This window comes from Hyaena hyaena, unplaced genomic scaffold (assembly GCF_003009895.1).
Source record: "Hyaena hyaena isolate Hyena2069 unplaced genomic scaffold, ASM300989v1 scaffold_36, whole genome shotgun sequence".
NCBI lineage: Eukaryota > Metazoa > Chordata > Mammalia > Carnivora > Hyaenidae > Hyaena > Hyaena hyaena.
The window spans coordinates 265,849-292,036 of record NW_024080668.1 but is presented as its reverse complement, the minus strand read 5'-3'; the positions used below and the strand labels follow the sequence as shown (position 1 = coordinate 292,036).

The 26,188-nt window shown below is 42.7% G+C and overlaps 1 protein-coding gene across 2 annotated transcripts; it reads left to right on the top strand.

The window, feature by feature from the left end:
* Positions 1–998: 998 nt before the first annotated feature.
* On the top strand, positions 999–24,427 carry POGLUT3 (protein O-glucosyltransferase 3). Of its 2 annotated transcripts, XM_039229122.1 has the most exons (9): positions 999–1,239; positions 9,318–9,515; positions 12,376–12,662; positions 15,871–16,087; positions 17,573–17,769; positions 19,563–19,757; positions 21,076–21,180; positions 23,033–23,154; positions 23,552–24,427. In XM_039229122.1, the coding sequence occupies exons 1-9, from the start codon at positions 1,038–1,040 to the stop codon at positions 23,610–23,612; spliced, it is 1,584 nt and encodes a 527-aa protein (XP_039085053.1). In that variant the 5' UTR covers positions 999–1,037; the 3' UTR covers positions 23,613–24,427. The 2 variants fall into 2 exon arrangements, with proteins under 2 accessions (XP_039085053.1, XP_039085054.1); XM_039229123.1 differs by having other exon boundaries at positions 23,033–24,427.
* The last annotated feature ends 1,761 nt before the right edge of the window (positions 24,428–26,188 follow it).

Sequence of the window (26,188 nt, the reverse complement as noted above, 5' to 3'; positions counted from 1 at the left end):
CCGGTGAAATTGCTTGGCGGAAGGCGTCTCCGTAAACGACTGGGAAGTTCTTCGCCGCGGGGGCCCTTGCTCGCCCCCTCCCCCACCTGGCAATCACCTGGAAGGGTGGCTTCCTTCAAAACCGGCTGAGGAGCCCCGGCCGAGGGCGCGGCTCCCTCCGCTGACCCCGGGGCAGGGCGCACGGGCTCCCGGCCCGGGGCGGGCGGGGCGGCGGGAGGCCGCGCACAGGCCTGCCCCCGGGGCCCCGCCCCCCGCCCCGGCCCCTCCCCGACCCTCCCCCCGCCCCCCCTGTCCCCCGGGGCCCGGCCCCTCCCCGACCCTCCCCCCGCCCCCCGGGGCCCGGCCCCTCCCCGACCCTCCCCCCGCCCCCCCGTCCCCCGGGGCCCGGNTCAGATCCTAAAGTGACCCCAATAAAATTGCCTTGGTCTAGGGAACACAGAGGCAGAGATTCTGCCTACAACAATTCTGATTTCACGAAGCCTCTGCCTCCACGCCCCCAGGATGGGTGCTCACTTCCTCAAGGGCGGCTGTGTCCTTCGGGGCTCTTGAGCTGCAAGCAACAATAGACTATGGGATGGAGTAAAATGATCGGCAGGAACTCACAGAATCAAAGGAAAGACTAGAAGATCAGCACCGGACATGTCAGAAACCAAGGGAAAAGAAGATCCTGAATATCTTTTCCAGAACCAACAGTAAGTCTAGAGATCGAATCATGTTTTTCTATCTTCTCGTCGCCCTATTCCAAGATTCAAATTCAAGGAGTGCCTGGCTGGCTCAGTTGGTAGAACAGGCAACTCTTGACCTCAGGCTTGTGAGTTCAAGCACCGCCCTTCCCCCCCGCCCCCGGGGCCCCGCCCCCCCCGCTGCCCCGTCGCCCCTGCAGCCAGGCCCCTTCGACCCCTCCCCTCCCCGCAGCCCCCCCGCCCCCGGGGCGCGGCCCCTCCCGTCCCTCCCTCCCCGCCGCCCCGCCGCCCCTGCAGCCGGGCCCCTCCCCGCCGCCTCCGCCGCCGCTGAGCTGACCTCCGGGCCCGGCGACCATGCGCCGCCTCCCGCGGGCCGCGCTGCTGCCGCTGCAGCTCGCCCTGCTCGTGGCCGCCGGGGCCCCCGAGGCGCCGGTGAGCGCGGCGCGGAGCCTGGTGTGGGGGCCCGGGCTGCGGGCGGGCGTCGTCCTGCCCGCGCGCTATTTCTACCTGCAGGCCGTGAACTCGGAGGGCCTGAACCTCACTCGCTCGCCCCCAGGTAGCGTTGAGCCGCCCGCCGGCGCGGCGTCCTCCCCCTCCCCCCTCCCCGCGGGTGCGGCCGCCTCCGCTGCGCCCCCGCCTCCCCGGACGCTCGGCGGGGAGGGCGTCGCCGCCGCGTCCGCTGAGTGAGAGCGTGAGCGAACGAAGGCGGGCGGGCGCGGGCTCCCAGGGCCCTGACCGAGGCGAGGCGCGGGCCCTGCCGTTCCGGGCGCGGGCGCGCGGGGGCGCTCGGGAGGCCGCCCCGCTCTGACGCCGGGAGCGCCCCCGCGCGGTGCGTCCGCAGCGCCCGAAACCCTCGGGTCCCGCGGTCGGGGCCGGGTGGCTTGGGACCCCAGGTCCTGCCCCGGGACGCTGTGCGCGCGGGGCGTTCGCCTCTCACAGTTCGGAGCCGTCCCCAGCAGCTTGCGGGAATGGGTGGGACCTCGTCCGCAGGGTGGGCCTCGTCCCCAGGCCCCTCCCGCGTTCTCCTTCACGTCTGGCCTCTGCGGCGTCTCACGACCCGTCCTGGGGATTTCCGGGTGTTGCCAGTCAGGATTGGCTAATTTATGTCTCATTTCTGTTCAGCCAACTGGCGCCCTGTTTTGCCAACAGAGACCGAATAACCCGGCACCGCCTCCTGCTGGCGGGAAACCGCGACTGCTTGTGTTTAGAAAGACGTTCCACGGCCCTAAGGATCAGAATACAAAATTCTTTTCTTTCAGTGTTTTTTTTTTTTAATTTTTAAATGTTTATTTATTTTTGAGAGAGAGAGATAGAGGGCGAGCTGGGTAGGGGCAGAGAGAGAGGGAGACACAGACTCCGAAGCAGCTCCCGGCTCTGAGCTGTCAGCACAGAGCAGGTCATGGGGCTCAAACTCACTAACTGTGAGATCATGACCTGACCCCAAGTCTGATGCCTCACCAACTGAGCCACCCAGGCGCCCCTATTTATATTTATTTTTGAGAAAGAGCAGCAGAGAGACAGAGGATCCCAAGCAGGCCCCACACTGTCAGCACAGAGGTTGATTGGGGCTGGAACTCACAAATCGTGAGATTATGACCTGAATGGAAATCAAGAGTTTGTCTCCTAACAGACTGAGCCACCCAGGTGCCCCAGAATAAAAGATTCTTAAACCCAGATTCGAAGTCTTACACTATGGGTGTTAACTATAGAAATGTAGAAAACGATAACGTGTTCTTTATTTTCTAAAATTAATTTTATAATGTTATAATGGGGTGCTTTAGAAAGAAAAGGGAAAAGTGAAGAAAAATTAATTTATACAGGAAAAAAGAAAATTATATGATCCGAAATGACATACTGCTAATCTTACTGTTAATGAAAGAGCTATACATTCAAATAAAATTCTAATTTTTAATCTAAAAATATTGGCAAAGTCTTTTTTTAAGTGGTAATACTCAAAGCTGTTAAGAGCATCTGGAGACACTCAGACAGTGACCTTTGTGACCTTCAGGTGGCAGCCTAAATCGCTAAAAAGTTTCTGGAAAGCAAGTTTCCAAATGGACCAAGAGTCTTTAATCTTTACAAACTGAATGTGCAAAACATAAAGTTCGACAGTTAGAAAATACAATTTCTAAAAAGATGTCATTTGCAAACAGTGTCCATGCCCTTTAATCTGGTAACCTGAGGGGCACCTGGATGGCTCAGTCAGTTAGCTGGCCTATTTCAGCTCAGGTCGTGATCTCACGGTTTGTGGGTTCAAGCCCTGCGTCTGGCTCTGGGGCAATACCTCAAAGCCCGGAGCCTGCTTCAGATTCTGTGTCTCACTCTCTCTCTGCCCCAACCCTACTTGTGCTCCGTCTCTCTCTCAAAACTAAACATTAAAAAAAATCTAGTAATCTGATTTCTAGGAATCTATCCTGACAAAATGGTCCAAATGTGGTCAAAAGATTTATATACAAGACATTCTTGCCACATTATCATTACTGATGATAGCAAATTTAGCTAGGCAGACATCAAAAGAAAAGAGAAAGGACCCAAATAGATAAAATCATGAATGAAAGAGAAGAGACCAAAACCAACACCACAGAAATACAAATGATTATTAGAGAATACTATGAAAAATTATATGCCAACAAACTGGGCAATATGGAAGAAATGGACAAATTCCTAGAAACTCAAACTACCAAAATGGAAACAGGAAGACACAGAGAATTTGAACAGACCCGTAATCAGCAAAAATATTGAATCAGTAATCAAGAATCTCCCAACAAACAAGAGTCCTGGGCCAGATGGCCTCCCAAGCAAATTCTACCAGACATTTAAAGAAGAGTTAATGCCTATTCTTCTCAAGCTGTTCCAAAAAATAGAAATAGAAGGAAAACTTCCAAATTCATTCTACAAAGCCAGCATTACCTTGATTCCCAGGCCAAAGACCCCCCTAAAAAGGAGAATTACAGGCCAATATTCCTAAGGAACATGGATACAAAAATTCTCAAGAAGATATTAGCAAACCGAATTCAACAGTATATTAAAAGAAATATTCACCATGATCAAGTGGGATTTATTCCTGGGCTGCAGGGCTGGTTCAATATTCATAAATAAATCAACATGATACACCACATTAATCAAAGAATAAGAACGATATGACCCTGTCCATAGATGCAGAAAAAAACATTTGACAAAATACAGCATCTTTTCTTTTCTTTTAAAAAATTTTAATGTTTATTTCTGAGACAGAGAGAGAGAGAGAGAGAGAGACAGCTTGAGCAGGGGAGGGTCAGAGAGAGAGGGAGATACAGAATCTGAGGCAGGCTCCAGGCTCCGAGGTGGCAGTCAGCACAGAGCCCGATGTGGGGCTCGCGTCCACGAACCATGAGATCGTGACCTGAGCTGAAGTCAGACGCTCAACTGACTGAGCCAACCAGGTGCCCCCACCATCCGTTCTTGATAAAAACCCTCAACAAAGTAGGGACAGATAGAGCATACGTCAGCATCATAAAGGCCATGTACAAAAACCCACAGCTAATATCCTCAATGGGGAAAATGCTGAGAGCCTTTTCCCTATGGTCAGAACAAGACAAGGATGTCCACTCTCACCATTACTATTTAAAATAGTGCTGGAAGTCTTAGCCTTAGCAGTCAAACAAGAAAAAGAAAGAAATCATCCAATTTAACAAGAAAGAAGTCAAACGGTCACTATTTGCGGATGACATGGTACTCTGTGTAGAAAATTTGAAAGACTCCCTCAGGAAATTTCTAGAATACATGAATTTAGCAAAGTTCCCGAATATAAAATCAACATGCAGAAATCTGTTGCATTGCTATACACCAGTAACCAAGCAGCAGAGAAAGAAATCAAGGAATCAATCCCATTTTTAATTGCACGAAAAACAATAAGATACCTAGGGATAAACCTAACTAAAGAGGTAAGAGATCTAACTCTGGAAACTATAGATCACTTATGAAAGAAACTGAAGAGGACACAGAAATGGAAAAGCATTCCATGGTCAGGGATTGGAAGAGCAAACATTGTTAAAGTGTCTATATTACCCAAAGCAACCAACACATTTAATGCAATTGAAATACCAGTAGCATTTTTCATAGAGATAGAAACAATCCTAAAATTTATATGGAACCACAGAAGACCCTGAATAACCAAAAGTATCCTGAAAAAGAAAAGCAAAACTGGAGGCATCATGATTTCAGATTTCAAGCTATATTACAAAGGTGTAGTCGTCCAGACAGTATGGTACTGACACAAAAACAGACACATAGGTCAATGGAACAGAATAGAACACCCAGAAATGGACTCAAAACCAACCTTTGACAAAGGAAAAAAGAAAAAATGACAGTCTCTTCAGCAAATGGTGTTGGGAAAACTAGATGGTACATACAGCAGAATGTAACTGGACCACTTTCTTATACCATACACAAAAATAAATTCAAAATGAATGAAAGACCTAAATGTGAGACAAGAAACCATCAAACGTATAGAGGAGAACAGAGGCAGCAACCTCTTTGACCTTGGATATAGCCACCTCTCACTAGACAAGTCACCAGAGGTAAGGGAAACAAAAGCAAAAATGAACTAGTGGGACTTCATCAAGATAAAAAGCACAGTGAAGGAGATAATCAGCAAAACTAAAAGGCAGTCTACAGAATGGGAGAAGATATTTGCAAATGACATATCTGATAAAGGGTTAGTATCCAAAATCTAGAAAGGATTTAGCAAACTCAACACTCACTCCCAAATAATCAAGTGAAAAAATGGGCAGAAGATATGAATAGATACTTTAACAAAGAAGACATCCAGATGGCTAACAGACACATGAAAAGATGTCTGACATCGCTCATCATCAGGGAAATAAAAATCACGATGATCTGTATCAGCTCACACTGATCAGAATGACTAAAATTAACACAAGAAACAATAGGTGTTGTTGAGGATGCACAGAAAGGGGAACCCTCTTACACTGTTGGTGGGAATGCATACTTGTGCAGCCACTCTGGAAAACAGTATGGAGTTTCCTCAAAACACTGAAACTAGAACTACTTTATGATCCAGCAATTACTGTATTAAGTATTTATCCAAAGAATACAAAAATACAGATTCAAAGGGGGTACACTCACCCCAATGTTTATAGCTGCATTATCAACAATAGTCAAACTATGGGGAGAGCCCAAATGTCCATCAACTGACTAATGGATAAAGATGTGGTATGTGTGTATGTACGTGTGTGTGTGTGTGTGTGTGTGTGTGTGTATACATATAAAGGAATATTAGTCATTAAAAAGAATGAAATCTTGCCTTTTACAATGAATGTGGATGGAGCTAGAATGTAGTATGCTAAGCAAAATAAGTTAATGAGAGAAAAACAAATACCATATGATTTCGCTCATGTGGAATTTATGAAACAAAACAGATGAACATATAGGGTTGGGGTGGGAGAAAAGAGAGGGAAAAAAACCACAAGAGACTCCTAATGACAGAGAATAAACTGAGGGTTGCTGGGGGGAGGCAGGTGGAGATAGGCTATATGAGTGATGGGTACTAAGGAGGCACTTGTGATGAGCACTTACTGTTCTAAGTGATGAATCACTGATTTTACTCTTGAAACCAATATTATACTGTAAACTAAAATTTAAATAAAAAAATATATAATGTGAATAAAAATAGCAATAAAATGCTTTAAAAAAAAAAAAAAAGAGCACTCAACCAATTGAGCCACCCAGTAACCTTGAGGCAGTTTTCCTCTCCAGATGTAGACCTTCTTACCAAGGTCGCTTGGTAAGACTTACCAAGATTCCTTTAATAATTATCACTCCCATTTAACAGTGTCATACTTGTCTGAATATTGTTATTATGCTGTGTGCCTCCAGGTCCCTAGATAACAAACATGTGATCTTGAATGGTCTAAAGCAAAGGATTTCAAACTGGAATCCAAAGATAGAAATTAGAGGGTCTATGACCTTGAATAAAGGGGAAGGAGCTAATTTCATCTTTATTTTTCCTCCCTTCTGACTTAAGTCTTTCTCAGTATTTCCTTCTATTACAAACATAGGCAAAACCTGTTAACATTGTTACGTTGCCAGCATCTGATCTAATGCCTGGCAGAGATGCTCAGTAAGTACTGTAGAGAAAAGCAAGGAAACGGTGGGGGAGGTGGAACTTGTCTACACGGCTGGATACAAATCCTCACTTTCTACTCAGCCCTCCTTTACCTTCACCAGTAATAATATATCCAGAAAATAATCTTCCCTCCTACTTGGGTAGCATTAAAGTGTGCCCTGTTTAATTTGTTCTCCTTAATTGTCTTGTCAGATAAGAAGGATAGATACTATTCTCTCCAGTTTACACGTAAGAAGCTAGGGCTCCGTGAAGCTAAAATGTTTTGCTTGTGGCCCCATAGCCGTTAAGCATCAGAGCCAAGAGTACACATCATGTGTGCTCTTTCTGTCGAATCACATCTCCCATAATATGATTGTCGAGCATCAGTTTTCGGTCAGTTCCTGGAGAGCATCCATGGTCAACAGGCAGCCAGACATTTTTGGAGGATTACGTTTAGCCTCAAGACAAAACAACAGCTTGGCCTTCCGGCACTGTGTTCCCTCGGCCAGATGTGGTTGACATGCCAGCTGTTGAGCCTTCATAATCTTCCTAAACAATAGGGGAGGTCGTGACTCCATCGGACCAGGCGCTCGGGGGTTTATTCCTCCAAGTCTGAATTCTGCAGACTAATATGCTAACATACATAGTGTGACAAGGTGGATTTGGGACCGGCTTGGAAAGAAGGCGGATTCAGGCCATGGTCCAGTACTGCCTCTGCTACTCAACACAGGCGACCTTGGGCAGGTTACTTAACCTGTTGGAGTCTTGTTTTCCCGATCTGTAAAATGGGGCTGATGATATCCACCTTACGAGTTCTTGTAGGAAAGGAAATAAAGAAGGTAGAAAATGCAAGTGAAAATCTCCAGCTCAGGGACTGGCACATAATAAATGCTAAGTAAGTGATTTTAAGAAAAGTACTCCTTTCCAAATCAAAAGTCTTCAAAAGCTCTGGTTCTAGTGATGCAAGACTTTGATCATGAGAACTTTCTTTGGTTTCCATGGTCCCTGAAGCCTCACTTAATTCGGTCTCTCTCTTAAAGTTTGAATTTGACATAGGAAAATTCACACTGAGCTTGAAGTCTGTTCCAGTATGTTAGTGCCTGGGGCAAATGAGAATTCACATTCTTTCCACTGAAGCAATTTCAGAGTACCCTCTTCTCATTTCATTTCTCTCTCTCTCTCTCTCTCTCTTTTAATGTTTATTAACTTTTGAGAGAGAGAGAGAGAGAGAGCACAGCAGGGGAGGGGCAGGGGGGACATGGACAGAGACTGTGCTGACAGCACAGAGCCTGATGCAGGGCTTGAACTTGTGAACCGTGAGATCGTGACCTGAGCCAAAGATGGATGCTTAACTGACTGAGCCACCCAGGCGCCCCTCATTTTCTCTTTTATGAGGTTAAAATTGCTTACTTCTATTTCAGTTTTGGCCATTGTTATTTTGTGTTGATTCTAACACTAATGTCATGCCAACGATAACACAGCCATGTAAGATTACTATAAAAATAGCTGAACATTTAAAATATGTGTTTCCGATGGCTCTATTTTATCTATATACATATATATCTATTTTATCTATATACATATATATAGATAAATATTGAAATGGGATGTTTAAATGCCATTTCAGAGACAATTTTATAGCTGGAAGAGACAAGACAGTTTCTAGTCCAAATCTTTGAATTTAAAAATAATGAAGCAATTTGGAGCTGGATTTTTTTTTCTATAAATCCATTTTTTTCCACAAAGATCACACAGTCATTAATATGTTTCTCTTATATCTGTTTTGTTTATTTAAAATGATAAATTTATGGAGAACAGGATTCTTTGATCAAGAGACAAAACTTTTCTGCTTCCTATTTGGGGAGAAAATAATGAAATTACCTCCTAGTTTCTAGGCTCTGCCTGCCTGATTTTCAGTCTGCCACACTGCATTGTCTTTCTAAAACCAAGTGAGACGGCCACCTGAGTGGCTTAGTTGGTTGAGCCTCTGACTTTGGCTCAGGTCATGATCTCACAGTTTGTGAGTTCGAGCCCTGCATTGGGTTCTCTACTGGCAGCTCGGAGCCTGGAGCCTTCTTCAGATTCTGTTTCTCCCTCTCTCTCTCTCTCTCTGCCCCTCCTCTGCTCATGCTCTCTCTCTCTCGCTCAAAAATAAATTAACATTTTAAAAAAGTCATTTTAAAAAGTAAAAATAAAACCAGTGAGAAATAACACAAAAGCAATAACTAATGTGCTTCATTTCAGCATTTCAGGTAAATGGCTAACATTTTAAATAATTTCACATTAAATTCTTACCTTTTTTATTACAACATCCTCTATGTTTATTATAGTTCATTTATTTTGTCAGATTGCTTTCACAGACATTATTCTTGGGCTCAAGGACCTTTCAAACTAAAACTAAAACTGTTTTGTTTACAATTGATTGTACAGAAAAAGGTAACTTTGGTATAGAGACACCTATCCAATAATTGGGAAGACAAAATAACCATGAAATAGTGGAGTTACTTATATATATATTTTTCTTTCAGGTCAAACACCATTCAAGGTAGTAATCAAACCTCTTTCAGCTAAAGAGAGAGTCCGAGTTCATGTCCCCAAACCTTTGGACAGGAATGATGGGACATTTTTGGTCCGATACAGGATGTATGAAACGGTCAATGAAGGGCTGAAGATAGAGGTCCTTTATGGTGATGAACATGTGGCTCAGTCTCCCTATATTTTGAAAGGTAAGTGATTATTATACAGTCCAGAGCCAGCCTTATATGTGTAGACCCAATGCCTTTTAAAGTGGGTTATGAAGACCTTGAAGTCATGTACAACAGAGTAAACATGCATACCTCCTGAAGCTCAATTTAAGTAATTCCACGTCTAATTAGGGGCTTGAACTCATGACCCCAAGATCAAGAATCGCCTGTTCTAAGCCAGCCAGGAGCCCCGCCTGGGGCTCAATTTAACTTGGAATTTTGAGGGACAGAAAAGTAGGTAAAGAAATTTAAATAGCAAGCAACGAAATCTTGTGTATTCACCGAGGCAGTTAACATTTCCAACACTCTTAGTTCTTTGGCATATCTGTATTTCTATCTAGTACCATTCGCCTTTGGCTCAAGGATTCCCGTTAACATTTCTTTCAGTGTGAGAATGTTGGTGATGAGTTCTTTCAGCTTTTGTGTGTCTGAAAAAGTCTATATTTTGCCTTCATTTTTGAGAGGTTATCTTTGTTAAATATAGAGTTGTAGGTTAACAGGTTTTTTCTTCCGTTTAGTACTTTAAAGATGTCATTCCACTAGTTCTTGCCTACATTGTTTCCAACAATAAATCTGCTGACTTCCATCTCTGTTCCTCCGTCCTGCTGAATGAAGGTTTTCTCTCCAATGGCTGTTTCAAACAATTTGATTATTATGTGCTTTGGTGTAGTTTTCTTCATGTTTCCTGTGCTTGGATTTGCAGAGCTTCCTAGATCTTTGGGATTATAGATTTCATTGAATCCAGAAAGCTTTTGGCTGTGATAGCTCCAATATTTTTTCTGTTCTACTCCAGAATTCCTCCAAGGATTAGTTACCCCCTATATCAGGCTTGAAATTATCCCATAGCTCATTGATGCTCCTTTCATTTTTAAAGTTCTTTTTTCCCCTACATTTCTTATTCTCTGCTTTCCATTACTACATCATTAAGTTCACTAATCTTCTCTTCTGCAATGTCTAATGTGTCGTTAATTGTATCCAGTGTTTTGTTTTGTTTTTAATCTCTTGGCGCTTTCTCATCTTCTTGAGCTTTTTTTTTAGAATGCAGTTAAGTTACTTGGGAATAGTTTGAACCTTTCAAATTTTGCTTTTAAAACTCATTAGGCAAGACCAGAGCCAGGTTTGGCTATAACTATTATTCCCTAATCACTCAGCTAATATCTCTCTGCCTAGTCTACCCAAACCTCAGAAATAAGGATGCCTTCCAGTCTGAACAGGCACTGTTTCCAACCGTGTACAACCAGTGGGTAGTGTTGCCTCTAATCATTCTGGCTGGTTCTTTCCCTTCCTTGGATCCTTTCCTCACTTATATATATCCTTCAGGAACCCTAAATACTTGAGGGGAAACCACTTGCAGATCTCTGGAGTTTTCTTTCTGTATAGTTCTCTCCTTTCTGAGAGTATGCCCTACAAATTCTAGCTGCCTTGTTCTCCCTGGACACTCAGTTCTGTCCCCTCAACTCAGTGAGATTGCTGAGCTCTGCCTATTTTTCTCCCCCCGTTTCCATTACCCAGAAACTCCCTTAGGCAGTAGGCTTAGGAATTGTAGGGCTTACCTCGTCCCCTTCCTGTCTCTCAGACTCAGTGTCCTTCACTGCCTCATGTCCAGTGCATTAAAAATTGTTTCATATATTTTGCCTCTTTTTTTGGTAGTTTCAGGTAGAAGTGTGAGTTAGTGCATATTAGTCACCTTAGTCTGAAGTAGAAATCCTCAAGAAACACATATCATTTGCTTTTATGTTAAGTGAAATATATAGATATATTTTAAAGTAAAATATAAAATTTGTATAAAGTTCTTTTTAAAGTGAGTCCTCAGAGAAGTTTTATACTTATAGCTGGGTACTTTCAAATTACATTGCCAGGGGGCACCTGTGTGGCTCAGTGGGTTAAGCATCCAGCTCTGGATTTCGGCCCAGGTCATGATCTCATGATTTGTGAGTTTGAGCCTTGTGTCTCGCTCTGTACTAACAGTGCAGAGCCTGCTTGAAAATCTTTCTCTCTCTTCCCCTCCCCTGCTCATGCTCACTCTCTCCCCTTCAAATTAAAAAAATTTAAAAGAAGAAAACAAAAAAGAAAACTACACTGCCAGGTACCCCTGGGTTACATATTTCTTCTTTGAGATATGCTGATGGAAGTGATTTTAGGGACTCAGTGATTTCGAGATTGAGAGATTTTCATTCTTGTCTTTAAAAAAAAAAAATTACCGAGGCTCCTGGGTAGCTCAGTCAGTTAAGTGTTTGACTTTGGCTTAGGTCATGATCTCACGGTTCGTGGGTTCGAGCCCCGAGTCAGGCTCTGTGCTGACAGCCAGTTCAGAGCCTGGAGACTGTTTCAGATTCTGTATCTCCCTCTCTCTCTGACCCTCCCTTGCTCATGCTGCCTGTCTGTCTGTCTGTCTGTCTCTCTGTCTCAGAAATAAATAAAACATTAAAAATTTTTTTTAAAAAGAAGGCTTTAAAAAAAAAAATCACCATCCTTACTATATAATAATGCTAAAAAGGAACACATTCTTTTTCCTTGCTAAAAGGTAAGTTGTTTTACGTTCTCCAGGCATTTATAACTCCCCAGAACTGAATTTAGCAGCTAGTTGGCTGAGAGTGGGTTATATGGGGAGAGAGCATATGCTGTAGAGGTCACATAGAGTCATATAAGATGTTGGTGGGAAATGGAAGCACAGGACTCTGACAAACTTTCACCAGTGATTTGTTCAGGGCAGATTATCCCCATCTGGATAATGTTAGAATTCACCAAGAAATCATCCCATGTTCATATCAGGGGCAGAAACCACTCCCTGCGTTGTGCTTCTTAACGGAGCGTGGCATTATGCGTGTTTTGCCTTCCCTAGGACCAGTATACCACGAGTACTGTGAGTGTCCGGAAGAGGATCCTCAGGCCTGGCAAAAAACCCTTTCCTGTCCAACCAAGGAACCACAGATTGCAAAGGATTTCTCCTCTTTTCCCAGCGTCAATCTCGAGCAGATGCTGAATGAAATTCCAAAAAGGTTTGGGGATGAGAGGGGAGCCATCGTCCATTACACGATTCTCAATAACCGCATCTACCGGAGACCTTTAGGGAAATACACGGACTTCAAAATGTTCTCAGATGAGATTTTGCTGTCACTGGCAAGAAAGGTATGAGAATGAACTCACCGGTTTCAAAAACAATATGTAGTTGACCCTTAAACAACATGGATTTGAACTATGTGGGTCCACTTATACATGGATTTTTTTTTTAAACACAGTACAGTACTCTAAGTGTATTTTCTCCTCCTTATGACTTTCCTAATGACAGTTTATTGTCTCTAGCTTACTTTATTGGAAGAACACAGTATATAATATAACATACAGAATATGTGTTAACCAACTTAATAGCCAGTCAACAGTAGGCTATTAGTTGCTAAGTGTTGGGCGAGTCTAAAGTTATACACGAAATTTAGACTGTGTGGGGATTGGCATCTCTAACCCTTGCATTGTTGAAGGGTCAACTGTAGTTTAATTATTTAGTTGTAACGTTGCGATGCTTAGAACAGCAATGGCAAAGGATGGAACTGGCTTCCAGGCTTGGAAATGTGCGGCCAAGGTGTCCGCCACTTGACTGTTCATAAGTTCTCCCCTTTTATGCATCTTTCTTTCCTTTAATATTTAAATTAAATGGGTTGAGCCGCCCTCCCAGGTAAGTAGGCCCTACAGAAAACTCCCAAGGTTTCTGGGGACTCCCAGACATTTTTAGCCTCAAAGTCACTTCTTGTAGTTCCCTGTTTGTGGTGAATACCTCCTCCCATTCAGATTTCACTTTTTACAGCTCTTCTGTTTCTTATCGCCTCAAAATGACTTGAACTTAGATCACTTTTCCTTGTTTTACCCTAAGCACCTCTAAAAGATAGTATGCATGGCACGTTTTGTTGACAGTTCTAGTAATAGAGAGGTTATTTTGTACCAGTGCATAGTAAAAGTCAGCCGAACAAAACCCTTAACATTTAAAAACAGACCTCTCTGGGGGAGCTGGTGGCCTAGTTTGTTAAGAGTCAGTTAAGACTCTTGGTTTCAGCTCAGGTCATGATCTCATGGCTGGTGTGTTCGAGCCCCCTATCCGGCTCCGTGCTGACGGTGCAGAGCCTGCTTGGGATTCTCTCTCTCTCCCTCTCTCTCTGCCCCTCCCCAACTTGTGCTCACGTTCTCTCTCCTAAAATAAATAAATACACTTCAAACAAACAAAGAAAGAAGGAAATAAAAATAGACACTGTGTTAATCAGACATCGTCAACCTTTTTTCTGGGAATTTCTCACTGGCTGTCATTGAACTAAAGGTCTTGGCTCTTAGTGACTATGCTTGGGCCTCTATCTTTCTGAAGACTTCTCAACTCCCTCCGACTCCCCTCTACTCAACCCTTCTTCCCACATGGGCAAAACCCTTAAGCAGAGCAGTTCAAATTGCCTTTTATTCTTCCTCCTTCCTGACCATGTAGAGTGAAGGGCGAGGATGGGCATTTTTCTACCCTTCCCACCACCAAGGCTGTCAAGGTAGTTTTCTAAACCAGAAGCCATCTTTGGTGATAAGAGTTACACACTTTCCCAAGTGTGCTCAATGTGTGGCTGCAGTCACTTCCTATTTTAAACAGCAGGCTCCTCCCCGCTCCCACTCGCCCACAGTGTGAGCACATGGCAAGTTCCTGATCATGAAGGTGGTGCTTTCTTCCTGGCCTACTGCCCACCAGTCCACCCCGCCCTGTATCCCACTTCATACTCATGCTGCTGCCTCTAGAGCAGTGGTTTTTCCTAGTGATTAATTTGCCTCTTAGAGGACATTTGGCAAGGTCTCGAGACAGTTTTGGTTGCCACGACTTGGAGGTTGTGACTAGACCCTAGTGGGTGGAGAACACGGGTACCACTCAGCATCCTACAACGCACAGAGCTGCCCCCCAGGAAACAACTACCCAGACCGAAATGTCAGTACTGCTGAGACTGAGAAACCTGTCCTATAGTGAGAACTTCTGGTGTGTAGTTTTTGTTGTTGTTGCTCTGTGTTTTTTGTTTGTTTGTTTGTAGTGTTTTAGGGTTTATTTTATTTTATTATTGTGATTTTTTTTTTTGGTGTGGAGTTTATTAATGAGCTTATAAACAACAGTAGGGAAGCACCAGGGTGAGTGAGTAGTCCCATGCCTGTTCCCTCTTGTTCCGGGTTCTTTGCACAGTGGCTGGGAAGAAATCCAAAACAAATGAGACTCATCTCTGGACTCTGAGCGGCCTGCTCTGGTGGGACCTATTTTTGTTATTTGAAAGTTGGACTGGTATCTGGATACAAACAAATAGTTGTACCTCATTGTGGTAGCTTGTAAGAAAAGTAGGTGCCCGGGGTGAAAATGTCTGAAGCGGGTGAGTCATAGAGGAGGTAACATTAGGCCTGGGTTGGAAGGATGAGAAAGGAGTCCACCAAGTGAATAAGAAGGAAAAGAATATTCTAAGTGGGAAGGGAATTGCACAGGAGAGTGGCTGGCATTTTCAGAGAGCAGCCTGAAGTTGACCGGCACCTTCTCAGACGGAAGGTGAGGTTTACAGCTTAGCGGGAAGAAGATAACAGGCCTGTGTCTAGCCAAAGAGTTTACATCTTGTCCTGTGGGCTTAAGGTTCTCTTAAGCTTGTAGTACCTTAATTTGGGTTTTAGACATCTAGGCAACAAGGTGAGAGCCGATCAGAGTGGGGAGAGCCTTGTATCAGAACACCTGGTGAGGACGCTACTGCACCAATCTAGGCAAGAGATGGGAAGAGCCTAAACCAAGGCATTGGCTGCGGAGATGGCCACGGAGTAGCAGTTTCCAGAAACAAAGGTAGACGTGCCGGGGGAGTTTGAGACTGAAGGAAAACAAGGGCTGGAGTCTAACCTTGTTGATTCTTTATCAGGCAGCTGACAGAAAGAGTTCTTGAAGCCCCTGATTCATAGCGTTCTATACCATGTCCACTGCTGTAATAGTAAGCAATTTTGAGAATTTATCTATATTTTTGTTAAGTAATGTCTTTGCCCAACATGGGGCTCAAACTCACGACCCCAAGATCAAGAGTCACACGCTCCACCAACTGAGCCAGCCAGGTGTCCTGACAGCAAGCAATTTGAAACGCCCCCTCTGAACAGAAGCAGCTTACTCCTGGTTGCATGAATTTGCCATCGACCATCCTCCCCCTTGCTTTTCTGATACTGCTGTCAACTGAGAGGCATCCTTCTCTCCTCTGCTGTTTTCAAATGTTCACTTTTATTAGACATGTTTTAAAAAGCCAAAGGGCAGAAGTATTTAGAACCCCAAACTGAGGTCTTTGCAGAACTGATATTTCTTCTTTTGTTTATTTAGGTCCTTCTCCCCGATGTAGAATTTTATATTAACCTTGGAGACTGGCCTCTGGAGCATCGAAAAGTCAATGAAACCCCTGGCCCTTTACCTATCATTTCATGGTGCGGCTCCCTGGATTCACGAGATATTATCCTTCCAACATACGACATCACCCACTCCACACTGGAGGCCATGAGGGGCGTCACAAACGATCTCCTCTCTATTCAGGGAAATACAGGTAAACTGAAGTTTGTTCTCAAAGAAAAACAGAGATAAAAGGCAGTGTTCAACCAGAGAGAATAAAGGTATGCTGAAATAACCATTGTCCTTATTTTCTAACCAAGAAAAAAAGGGCGGCGTAGGATTCCTCTAATCCAAAAATTAGGCCTGTGGGTTGGACTAGTAAAATCTAGACCTACCATAACTGGGTCTCCTTTGAGATGGTCATTTGTAAATAGCATTTAAAAAAATATATTTGGTAAAATTGTCACTTACTTCTGACTCCAGTGCCTTTATATTGCTGGATGGAGTCAGAGAACATTTTGAAAAATATAAAATTATATGTGAATGTAAGAGAATTGTGATAGCAGTATCATTTGGGTATTACTACCACTAGCATGTGGTGAGGAGTTTTCTCATTTCCTCCTTCTGCCTTGTTTGATCCTTTAAAACCTGTTCCTTCTGCCCCTCCCCCACCACCATTGATGGCCTTACATTTTATGGCACAATTTTTTATTAAACCAGACTCCCCGAATAAAATAAACCCTGCCTAACCCTGCCTGTCTTTACAAACTCTGTTCACGTGTATTGTGATTTGGTGGACTTATTTAGCAGATGCGACCAGAGGCTTTTTGCAAACTACCTAAAGACAACATGGGACGAAAACTGACTTTTTATTTGATAACAATGAATTCTTGAGAAGTGTACTAAAATATTAGAGAGTGACCCTCCCCAGTTTCTACATTTTACGATTTATCCCTTAGAAGAGTAACAGGTGTTAACTAATGACTTCTCTTTAGAATAATAGAAATAGATTTAAGTTAACTCTTAGAATATTTCCCTCTCAGGAAAAAAACACGCACACACAAACACACACGCACGCACGCACGTGCAGATTTACACACACATATATAGTTGAGTCATATATATATATTTTCATTTCAGAGCATATTAGACAATCTTCCTGTATTCAAAAGTGTTGTGCTCAAAATTTCTGAGCAACCTATGGATTAAAGATGTGGGTTACCTAGTTCTATAGTTTGTTCTGGTTACCCAGTCTAAGAACAAAAGCCTAGCTCATTTTTTATTCTGAAGCACAAAGGATGGAAGAAGCTAATGCCTGCCTGGGTGAGTGGCCAAGTTGCTGAATGTTTTTGGCTTTGAACTTGATCCAACGTTATTTTGGATATCTCCCACTATCATACGAGAGACACTCCAGTATTTGAGTGAGCTGTCACAGGTGGACAAATTGGAGAAATTAGAGCATTCTTTTATGTGATACAGCAGATACAAGGGCTGTTTTTGATCATCTAAACTGGAAAGTATCTCAAGAAGATACTCAATCCCATATTTTTTGCAAATAGCAGCTTATCTTAGAAGATGAGTTGATGATAAAAGAGCTTTAACATCTTAAATGACAATGGTAAATTAAAGATGATTATGCTTACCATTTTTATAAATGTCAAATTCATAATCGTATTTTTTTATGGCTTCAAACCTCTAGGGCCTTCCTGGATCAATAAAACAGAGAAAGCTTTCTTCAGAGGTAGAGATAGCCGAGAAGAGAGGCTCCAGTTGGTACAGATGTCCAAGGAAAACCCAGAGCTCCTAGATGCAGGAATTACAGGATATTTCTTTTTCCAAGAGAAAGAAAAGGAGCTTGGAAAAGCTAAATTGATAGGTTTCTTTGATTTCTTTAAGGTATGCATTTATGTCTTCCTGTATGGATATGAAGCGATGAACTTGTACTGAAAGTCTACCCAATCACCGGGTGGCAGATGTGTCCGGTCCTGTGAGCTGGCACACCCACACTTTCTCCCTTCCAAGCATTAGGAACTACGGCATTCATTGTGGTTTCCTTTCTGTTATTTTTGTTTTTGTTAGTTTTATCTACCCAATGGCCAGAACTGTATTTAGTACTCAAAGTAGAATACAAGGATTAACCTGGGGTTTTGAGTGCATTATTTATCTGTTTTTCTCTTTTTTAGATGTGTTTCATAAACTAGGAATATAAATAGCTTTTACATAAAGTGATCTTGTTGTAAACAGAAAGAGTATAAATTCCATATAAGTAAAATAGCAGCTGGGATTATGGTCCGCATCCTGCCTGTCACTCACTGGGGGACCTTCATCTCTCAGCGCCCCTAAACATGCGAGGTGCCTGCCTCGCTCCCTCAGAGCACTGTCAGGAGGTTCAAAGGATAGAGATGCAAACAGTATGGCACAATCTGACTGGCTAGAAAACTCTTTGGTTCCAATTACTTAAGAAAAAATTAATTACCAAATCTGTGAGTACATCCTGTTCATTTCAGTGTGACAGAATGAAAAGAACATTGGATTTGAACTCAGAGAATAGAGGTTTATAAATTTATCTGAACACCAGTTTTCTCATTTGTAAAAAAAGGGGGAGTGAAGAGAGGTAATGATAATATGTGCTTCATATTATTATGATAAGTGAGGTTTAATTCCCATGAAAAGTGATTTTGAATTGTAAATCAAGGCTTATTAATCCAGCAAATATGTAAACAGAGTACACATTGTGTCGCTAGCCATCACTCTAGTCTATGAACTTCTCCAAGTTTCTGTGCTCAGCTCTAAGACTGAGCTTTCTAGAGGTAACGCTTTCCTTTTTCATACTTATGTAGTATAAGGAACAAGTGAAATAATAAACATGAAAGTGCAAATTGTTACCAGTAGTCATCTTTAATAAACCTAGAACTTAAAAAAAAATTTTTTTTAATGTTTATTTATTTTTGAGAGAGAGGTAGAGTGCGAGCGAGAGAGGGAGACACAGAACTGGAAGCAGGTTTGAGGCTCTGAGCTGTCAGCACAGAGCCTGATCTGGGGCTCTGTCTCAGGAGCCATGAGATCATGACCCGAGCTGATGTCCGACACTTAACCAACTGAGCCACCCAGGTGCCCCAAACATAGAACTTTTGAAACATTTCTCTCCCTGGTCACAGAAATCTGAATCCCCATTACATAGAGTTGAAAAAGGTATCCCTGGTTCCTAAGTTGTTTCTTAAAACTATTGACCATCTTATCCTTAAATGCATTATTTCTTTTTTGTTATGATTTTTTAAAGTTTATCTATTTTGAGGGAAAAAGAGTGAGTGGGTGAGTGACAGAGAGAGGGAAAGAGAAAATCCCAAGCAGGCTCTGTGCTACCAGTGCAGAGCCCAACATGGGGCTCAAACTCGTGAACCGTGAGTTCATGACCTGAGCCAAGATTGAGAGTCTGACACTTAACTGACTCAGCCACCCGGATGTCCCATTGCATTGTGTTTCTTAAAATCGATATGCTAAAGGGTGCTTATGATTTTAATACAAAGAGAAAATGTGAATTACAAAATGAAGTCTAAGACTTTTAAACAATGAAATTGGAACATGAAAAAGAATTCCTTTTTATTTAGTATTAAGGTGTTGATGACAATCAGAATGAAGCAAATGGCTGTTAAATTTCTTCTTTGTTTATGTTTGTTTTAATCTTTCAGTACAAGTATCAAGTGAATGTTGATGGGACCGTGGCTGCGTATAGATATCCGTACCTCATGCTGGGCGACAGTTTGGTTCTGAAGCAGGACTCAACATATTATGAACATTTCTATATGGCTCTTAAACCTTGGAAACATTATGTCCCATTTAAAAGAAATCTTAGTGATTTACTAGAGAAAATTAAGTGGGCCAAGGTATGCTTTCTGCGATTTTAATTTCTTGAGGCGATAATAAACTTACCAGTATTATTTACATGAGTTCTATCATGACGCAACTTAACTTGACATAATTTAGTCAAAGAAATGTTATTTTCTGAAACTTTTGTTCCCTTGAAATAGCTGGAGAATCAACATTAAGATCATTTTAGTACCCTTTATCAACATTTTTCAGAATTTTTAGAAGAGTTGAAATCCAGTGTTATATAGAATTATATTTTATATATATTATATAGATGATCACAGTTATATAGAATATAGATTTTTCTGAAGGCATCATGCATATGCACACAAACAAAAACACAGTAAATGCAAATCACAGGTTGAAAATCCCAGGGTGAGAGTGTTTTGTGCACAAGAAGATATTGAAGGCAATTACGATGCTCTTTTCTTTTACCCAGTTAGAAAAAGGCACAATAGTTGCATGCTATGCAGCGTCCCAAGAATTACAAGTTTTCCATAAAGTATGATTTTTGTCATATTTTTTAAAGAAAAAGTATTAAAAATTTGTTATGTTTTATTATGAAGCTCTCGAAATATACCCTGCCATTATAAGACTTCATTCTGTTTCTAAGTTCTGAGAAACAGTGTTTGGTTATGAAGATAACTGGGTGCCGAGGCAGAATCATTTTTGTGACCTTTCATAAAAAGTAAGGGTTGCTTGCCAATGACTTTTACCCTGGGCAGCAGAGTAGAATATTAGCAATTTTCCAAAAGTATAACTAGGAGCGCTGACTGGACCCGGGACTGAAGGAACAGCCTGTGGGGACTAATGACTGAATTTACTATTACAGCAGTAAGATAGGCTTTCACAGGCAGTGATCGGTTAGACTTTGGGCTCTGGCTGCAGATTAAAATGGAGCTCTTAAGAGATGTTAGAACATGAAAAGTGATTCATTCCACTCCAGGTTGCATTTTAATATCAAGCAGAGAGGCTAGGATGTGGGAACTGAGGATGAGCCCGAAATGTCCTGGGGAGTCAGGACGGCACCGGAGTCACAAGAGAGGTTGCATGTTGGGTGCGTGTATGGGGAGCGTTGGCGGGGGGCTTGGGGGGGAGCTTCTGGGCCGTGGAACAGGGTCCAGACATGTATGACCGTTGCTGTGTAACAGGGATGTCTAGCAAAGCCCTTCGTCTATTTTTCAGAGCCCCCGTCTGAGGCTGTTTTCGTCCTGTCCGTGTCTCCCATGCTGTTCACATTCAACCCGACACCGACCCGGCTTCACACTCAGGGGTGGCTAGGCCTACAGGAAGTACTTTTCATTTACTGTGTGTGTTCTTTTCCAAACCTTTCAGGAGAATGACGAAGAAGCCGAGAAGATTGCAAAGGAAGGGCAGCGGAGCGCCAGGGACGCCCTGCAGCCACACCGGCTTTACTGCTACTATTACAAGGTGCTCCAGGTACGTGCGCGGCCCTCCTGCTGGGGGGCGAGCATCCCCGGACCCCAGGCCGCGCCTGGGCCCCAGGCTTCTTCAGAGGGTTAGGGAGTCAGCCCGTGGAACTCCGGCCAGGCCGAGCACCAGCCCACGGAAAGATCGGAACGGTGCTCAGTCTTTTTGTGGCCCCTGTATTTTTATCTCCACTCAATACTATGAAAAAAAGCGCACCGAGCCCTGACAGGTAGAGATGGAAAGCTCCCCCGGCCTCGGCAGTGCTATCTTTTATTAAATGCCTTATGGAATTCCTACTTCAGATATTTTCTGAACCTCAGAGAACATCTTTCCTCATCTAGACAGTAAAGGGGTTGGACTAGAGATCATGAACATCTCAACGCGTCTGCCTCTTTGTTCTTACTACTTAAGATTCAGGCTTTTGCTATCATGCTATAGGATGGAAAGCAAATATTTTGCTTGCTATAGAAAACAAATGAAATAATTTATTAAAATTATTTTAATGTTTTGTTTATTTTTGAGAGGGAGAGACAGAGCGTGAGTGGGGGAGGGACAGAGACAGAGAGGCAGACACAGAATCTTGAAGCAGGCTCCATGCTCTGAGCTGTCAGCACAGAGCCCATCGTGGGCTCAAACCCGCAAACTGTGAGATCATGAACCGAGCCAAAGTCAGACCCTTGACAGACTGAGCCACCCAGGCGCTCCAAAATGAAATATATTTTTAATGGCTCTAACACTGTAGGCCTAAAATATGGAAATGCAAGGGTTGGTTCCTTGAGTAACTGTCTTGTGTTTTTACGCAGTCAAATCTCACCAGGAAGGAAAAAAAAAAAAGAAAGAATGCTTTTGTTTTTAACCTAAACTTATTTTTCTGCAGGCAGAAAGAAAGTACATTTCTTCAGATGCCTGGGGATATCACTCTCTCATAGAAAAATAAAAATGAAGAATTACACTATTTACTAAAAGCAGCCTTTCCCTTAACTGACTTGTGTGCCCTCTGCTGGTCTGCCTGTAACTTAAACAGTAGGATTTTTCTCCCCCTAAATTATCTAGGTTCCTGTACTCGTTTCAGTATTTTGTTGGGTTGGGCCCCCAGCCAGGAATGTGCGGCCGAATGTATATGGAACCGCTGTACTGGAAGTCTAATTTATAGGAATATTTCAGTCAGTGGCCCACATAGAGGGACACTGCACAGGGCTGTAGCCATTTACACAACATACGTGGCCATGAGCCTAAAGGGGAGGGTGTGTGGGAACGCCAACTGTATTTTGAAATGCATATCATCTTTGTTGATTTGAGTGTTCAACAAATTTAATTATTCATTCATCAGTGGAGGATAAATGCCAAGAGGTGCTGTTACTCCAAGCAGGGGAGCCTGGCTTGACCTCCTTTTGTGGAGGCTTCCTGCGCCCACAGAAAATTGTAGATTGGGGTTCCTTGATAGATTATGAAATATTGTACTTAGTCCCTGTCACAACTAAAGCTGGGACTGAAGAAAACCAGACCTTTGGTTGTAGTCTCAAGACACACAGCCACCAGGGCCGCCTGGGTGGCTCAGTCCGTTAAGCGTCAGACTTTGGCTCAGGTCATGATCTCACCGTTTGTGAGTTTGAGCCCCTCATCAGGCTCTGTGCTGACAGCTCAGAACTCAGAGCCTGGAGTCGCGTTTGGATTCTGTGTCTCCCTCTCTCTGCCCCTCCCCTGCTTGTGCTCTGTGTCTCAAACAGGAATAAATGTTAAAAAAAATTTTTTTGAAGACACACAGCCACTAGAAAGGATGACATGAGTGGGGTAGGGAGGGAGGGTCCAGTGGAATGAAGCGAGGACTAATCTTTCAGTTGCCTTCACACCCGCATTCCAGGAATATGCTGAGCGCCAGTCCAGCAAACCCGAAATACGTGATGGAATGGAACTTGTTGCTCAGCCAGATGATAACACGTCCGTGTGTCAGTGCCACCGGGAAGGACCTTCCAGAGAAGAGCTGTAAGTCAGCTCACATTCACACCCCTGTGTGTGTGGCCGACGCGTAGCCTACAAGCATTCAAATCATTCAGGTAGAGGCCACCCTGCGTTGAGCGCAGTTCAGGAGACTTACCTGCATGGATAGAGCAGTAGAAAAGGGAGTATTACAAGTGTCTTTGAATGTTATTTTTTTGTGTAAAAACTACTATTATCGGCATCACAGTTTATTTTTTAAAAAGAAAACGTGAGTCATAGTAGATAGGCTTGCCAAAATATAAGTCCCTCTGTAGGAAACTATTGGCACCATATTGGTTTGTTTCTGTCCCTTGTTCACTTTCCCTCCTCCTCTTCCAGTTATGAAGAAGAAATACTTGTGCCGGGTCCTTCCCCTCTCACTGCATAATTTCTTCTCCTGCAGGCTGCTGGTGGCATTCAGTAATGGCAAGCCTCCTCTTGGAAGGTCTGATAAGAACAATTAAGGAAGGAGAGGAGGGCTGTCTTATTAAAAGTAGCTTGGAGACTAGGGAGGCAATATTTTTTAAAGCTCACTCCTGTCTTCTTAGCTAAGTTTTACTGAAGCCTGGGACAAAATCAAGGAGAAATTGTGTTGTAAGCTAGTAATTTCCAATCTACCTGGGTGGGACACCCATCAAGGACAACACAGTTATTAAAGTACCTGAGAACATCCTATGGGAACCATTTATTATCTATCTATTGACTAGAGGGAAGATAACAATAGCCAGTTGGGGATCTTTACCACTTGTTTTGGTCTGTAAAGGGATACTTCAAACCATTTGCCAGAAGCAGCAGTAGTCAGCCTGGTGTCTTGGGAATTCACTAATAAGCTGACAAGAAAGGCGAACATCCTGACTGCATCCTTCTTGATTCAGTGGGTTTTGCACTGCGGAGAGGAAAACTTTGGAATTTCCTTCTCCTTTTTTGGACACGGTCAAGACTTAAGACTCACCGCCCAGAACTTTATTACACACACTTTTTGTAAAATCAGCCATCCAAGAGTCATGTCACTCATGAGCACGTTCCCAAAGCAAGAGCTATCTACCCTCCCAATCTAAAATTATTGACTCCTCTAATTGAAATACTTAATTTGGAAAGCACTGTAATGTAACCACTTTAAAGTAGTCATATCCTCTTTTGAAGGTCAATAAGAGCACAGAATTGTGTAACTATGCAAAAGCAAAACCGTATTTAAGAACAGTGTAATCAAGGGCTCCTGGGTGGCTCAGTTGGTTAAGTGTCTGACTTCAGCTCAGGTCATGATCTCACGGTTCGTGGCTTCGAGCCCCCCGTCGGGCTCTGTGCTAACAGCTAGCTCAGAGCCTGGAGCCTGCTTCAGAGTCTGTGTCTCTCTCTCTCTGACCCTCCCCTGCTCACACTGTCTCTCTCTCTCTCTCAGAAATAAATAAAAAATGTTAAAAAAAAAAAAAAAAAAAGAACAGTGTAATAATCAAAGCCACGTATCCAAGGAAAACTAATACCCACCAGTTGTTCAAAAGTACAAGGTCACAAGCATAAAATAAAGGGCAAGCTGTACTGGGACCATACCCTAATGAATCATGTCGTCTATATCTTGTACACGGAGTTTGGGGCTTGTCAAAGCTGAGAATATGGAAAGAAAATTTGCCCTCCCTCATACCTCCCTGCCCACCAACCCCTGCTCCTTCCTTATGGCTGATGGCATTTTGTTAGAAACGTCTTAAATTTTTAAAATGTCTATCACCTGCTGCCAAACAAGACTGACAGTGAAAAGTGAACTGGGATACATCAGGCAGCCGCTGAGCATGGAGCAGACAGGATGTGTTTAAGAATTGAGTGGAGCCCTCAAAAAATTCCATAAGGAGTGAGCAGTCCTAATCTAGATACTCCTCTATCCCCTCAACTCAGTCATAGTCTTAAAAAGAGTTAGTTTAAATGGTTTTCTAGTTTGTTGACATGAATATAACTTAATAAAATAGTCTTTTTCCCTTTGAATTCACACACATCACCCACATATTCCATTAGTCATTTTTAATACTCCAACTTTCATTTTGAAAATCTGATTTTTCAAAGGAGGAGAGGACTGTAAGGATGTGCAAGTAAATGTAATAAACCAGCAGCCAGGGTAGTTGTTGCAGTGTTGTTTTTATCAGTAAAATGTTGCAAACTCCTTGAATAGCCTTCATGAGGGAACTGGCCAAATAGATAATGACATATAAAGAAATATAATACAATGATTAGAAAGAATGAAGTAGTTCTAAACATACTATCATGAAAAATTTCCATTACAGTGTTCAGTGGAAAAAGTACGTTACAGAACAGCACCTATAATGTGAAACCATGAATGTAAAAAACAAAAATACACTTGTATGGTTGAAAGTTTGGAAGGATTTTATTTACCAATATCTGAGGAGGAGATGGAGAGAAGGGAATTTTTACTTTTTGCTGTATACCTATGATATTTGTTTTTACTGCAAGTATGAATCAGACTGTAAACTAAAGAGAAATGTAAACCTAAAGACTTTAAGTGCACTAAAGATATATATAAGGAAAGAAAATGGATATTTATATTTTCCATTATGCTGTTTTTAAATCTACTATGTGTCTAGAATTTTATATTATGGGACATATTTTACACACTTTTAAATAAAGTAAATTTTCTATATAATACTTTGAAAAAGAAAACTCGTGTTTTTAAGAAAGAGGGACACCTGGGTGGCTCAGTCAATTAAGCGACCGACTTCGGCAGGGGTCATCAGTTAGAGCCCTGCCTTGGACACTATGCTGACAGTTCAGAGCCTACAGCCTGTTTCAGATTCTGTGCTCCCTCTCTCTCTGCCCCTACCCAGCTCGCACTCTCTCTCTCTCTCTCTCTGTCTCTCAAAAATAAATAAACATTAAAAAAAAAAAAAAAAGAAAGATTGTAACAACCTATAGCCCTGGTATTTCTGCGACTGAGTTGGTCTAATTATAATTTTATTATGTCTTCATAAGTGAATGAATCCAAATTTTTATCACCACCTCAGTCCCTAGTGGGATTTCCCTAATTAGAGGGAAAGAA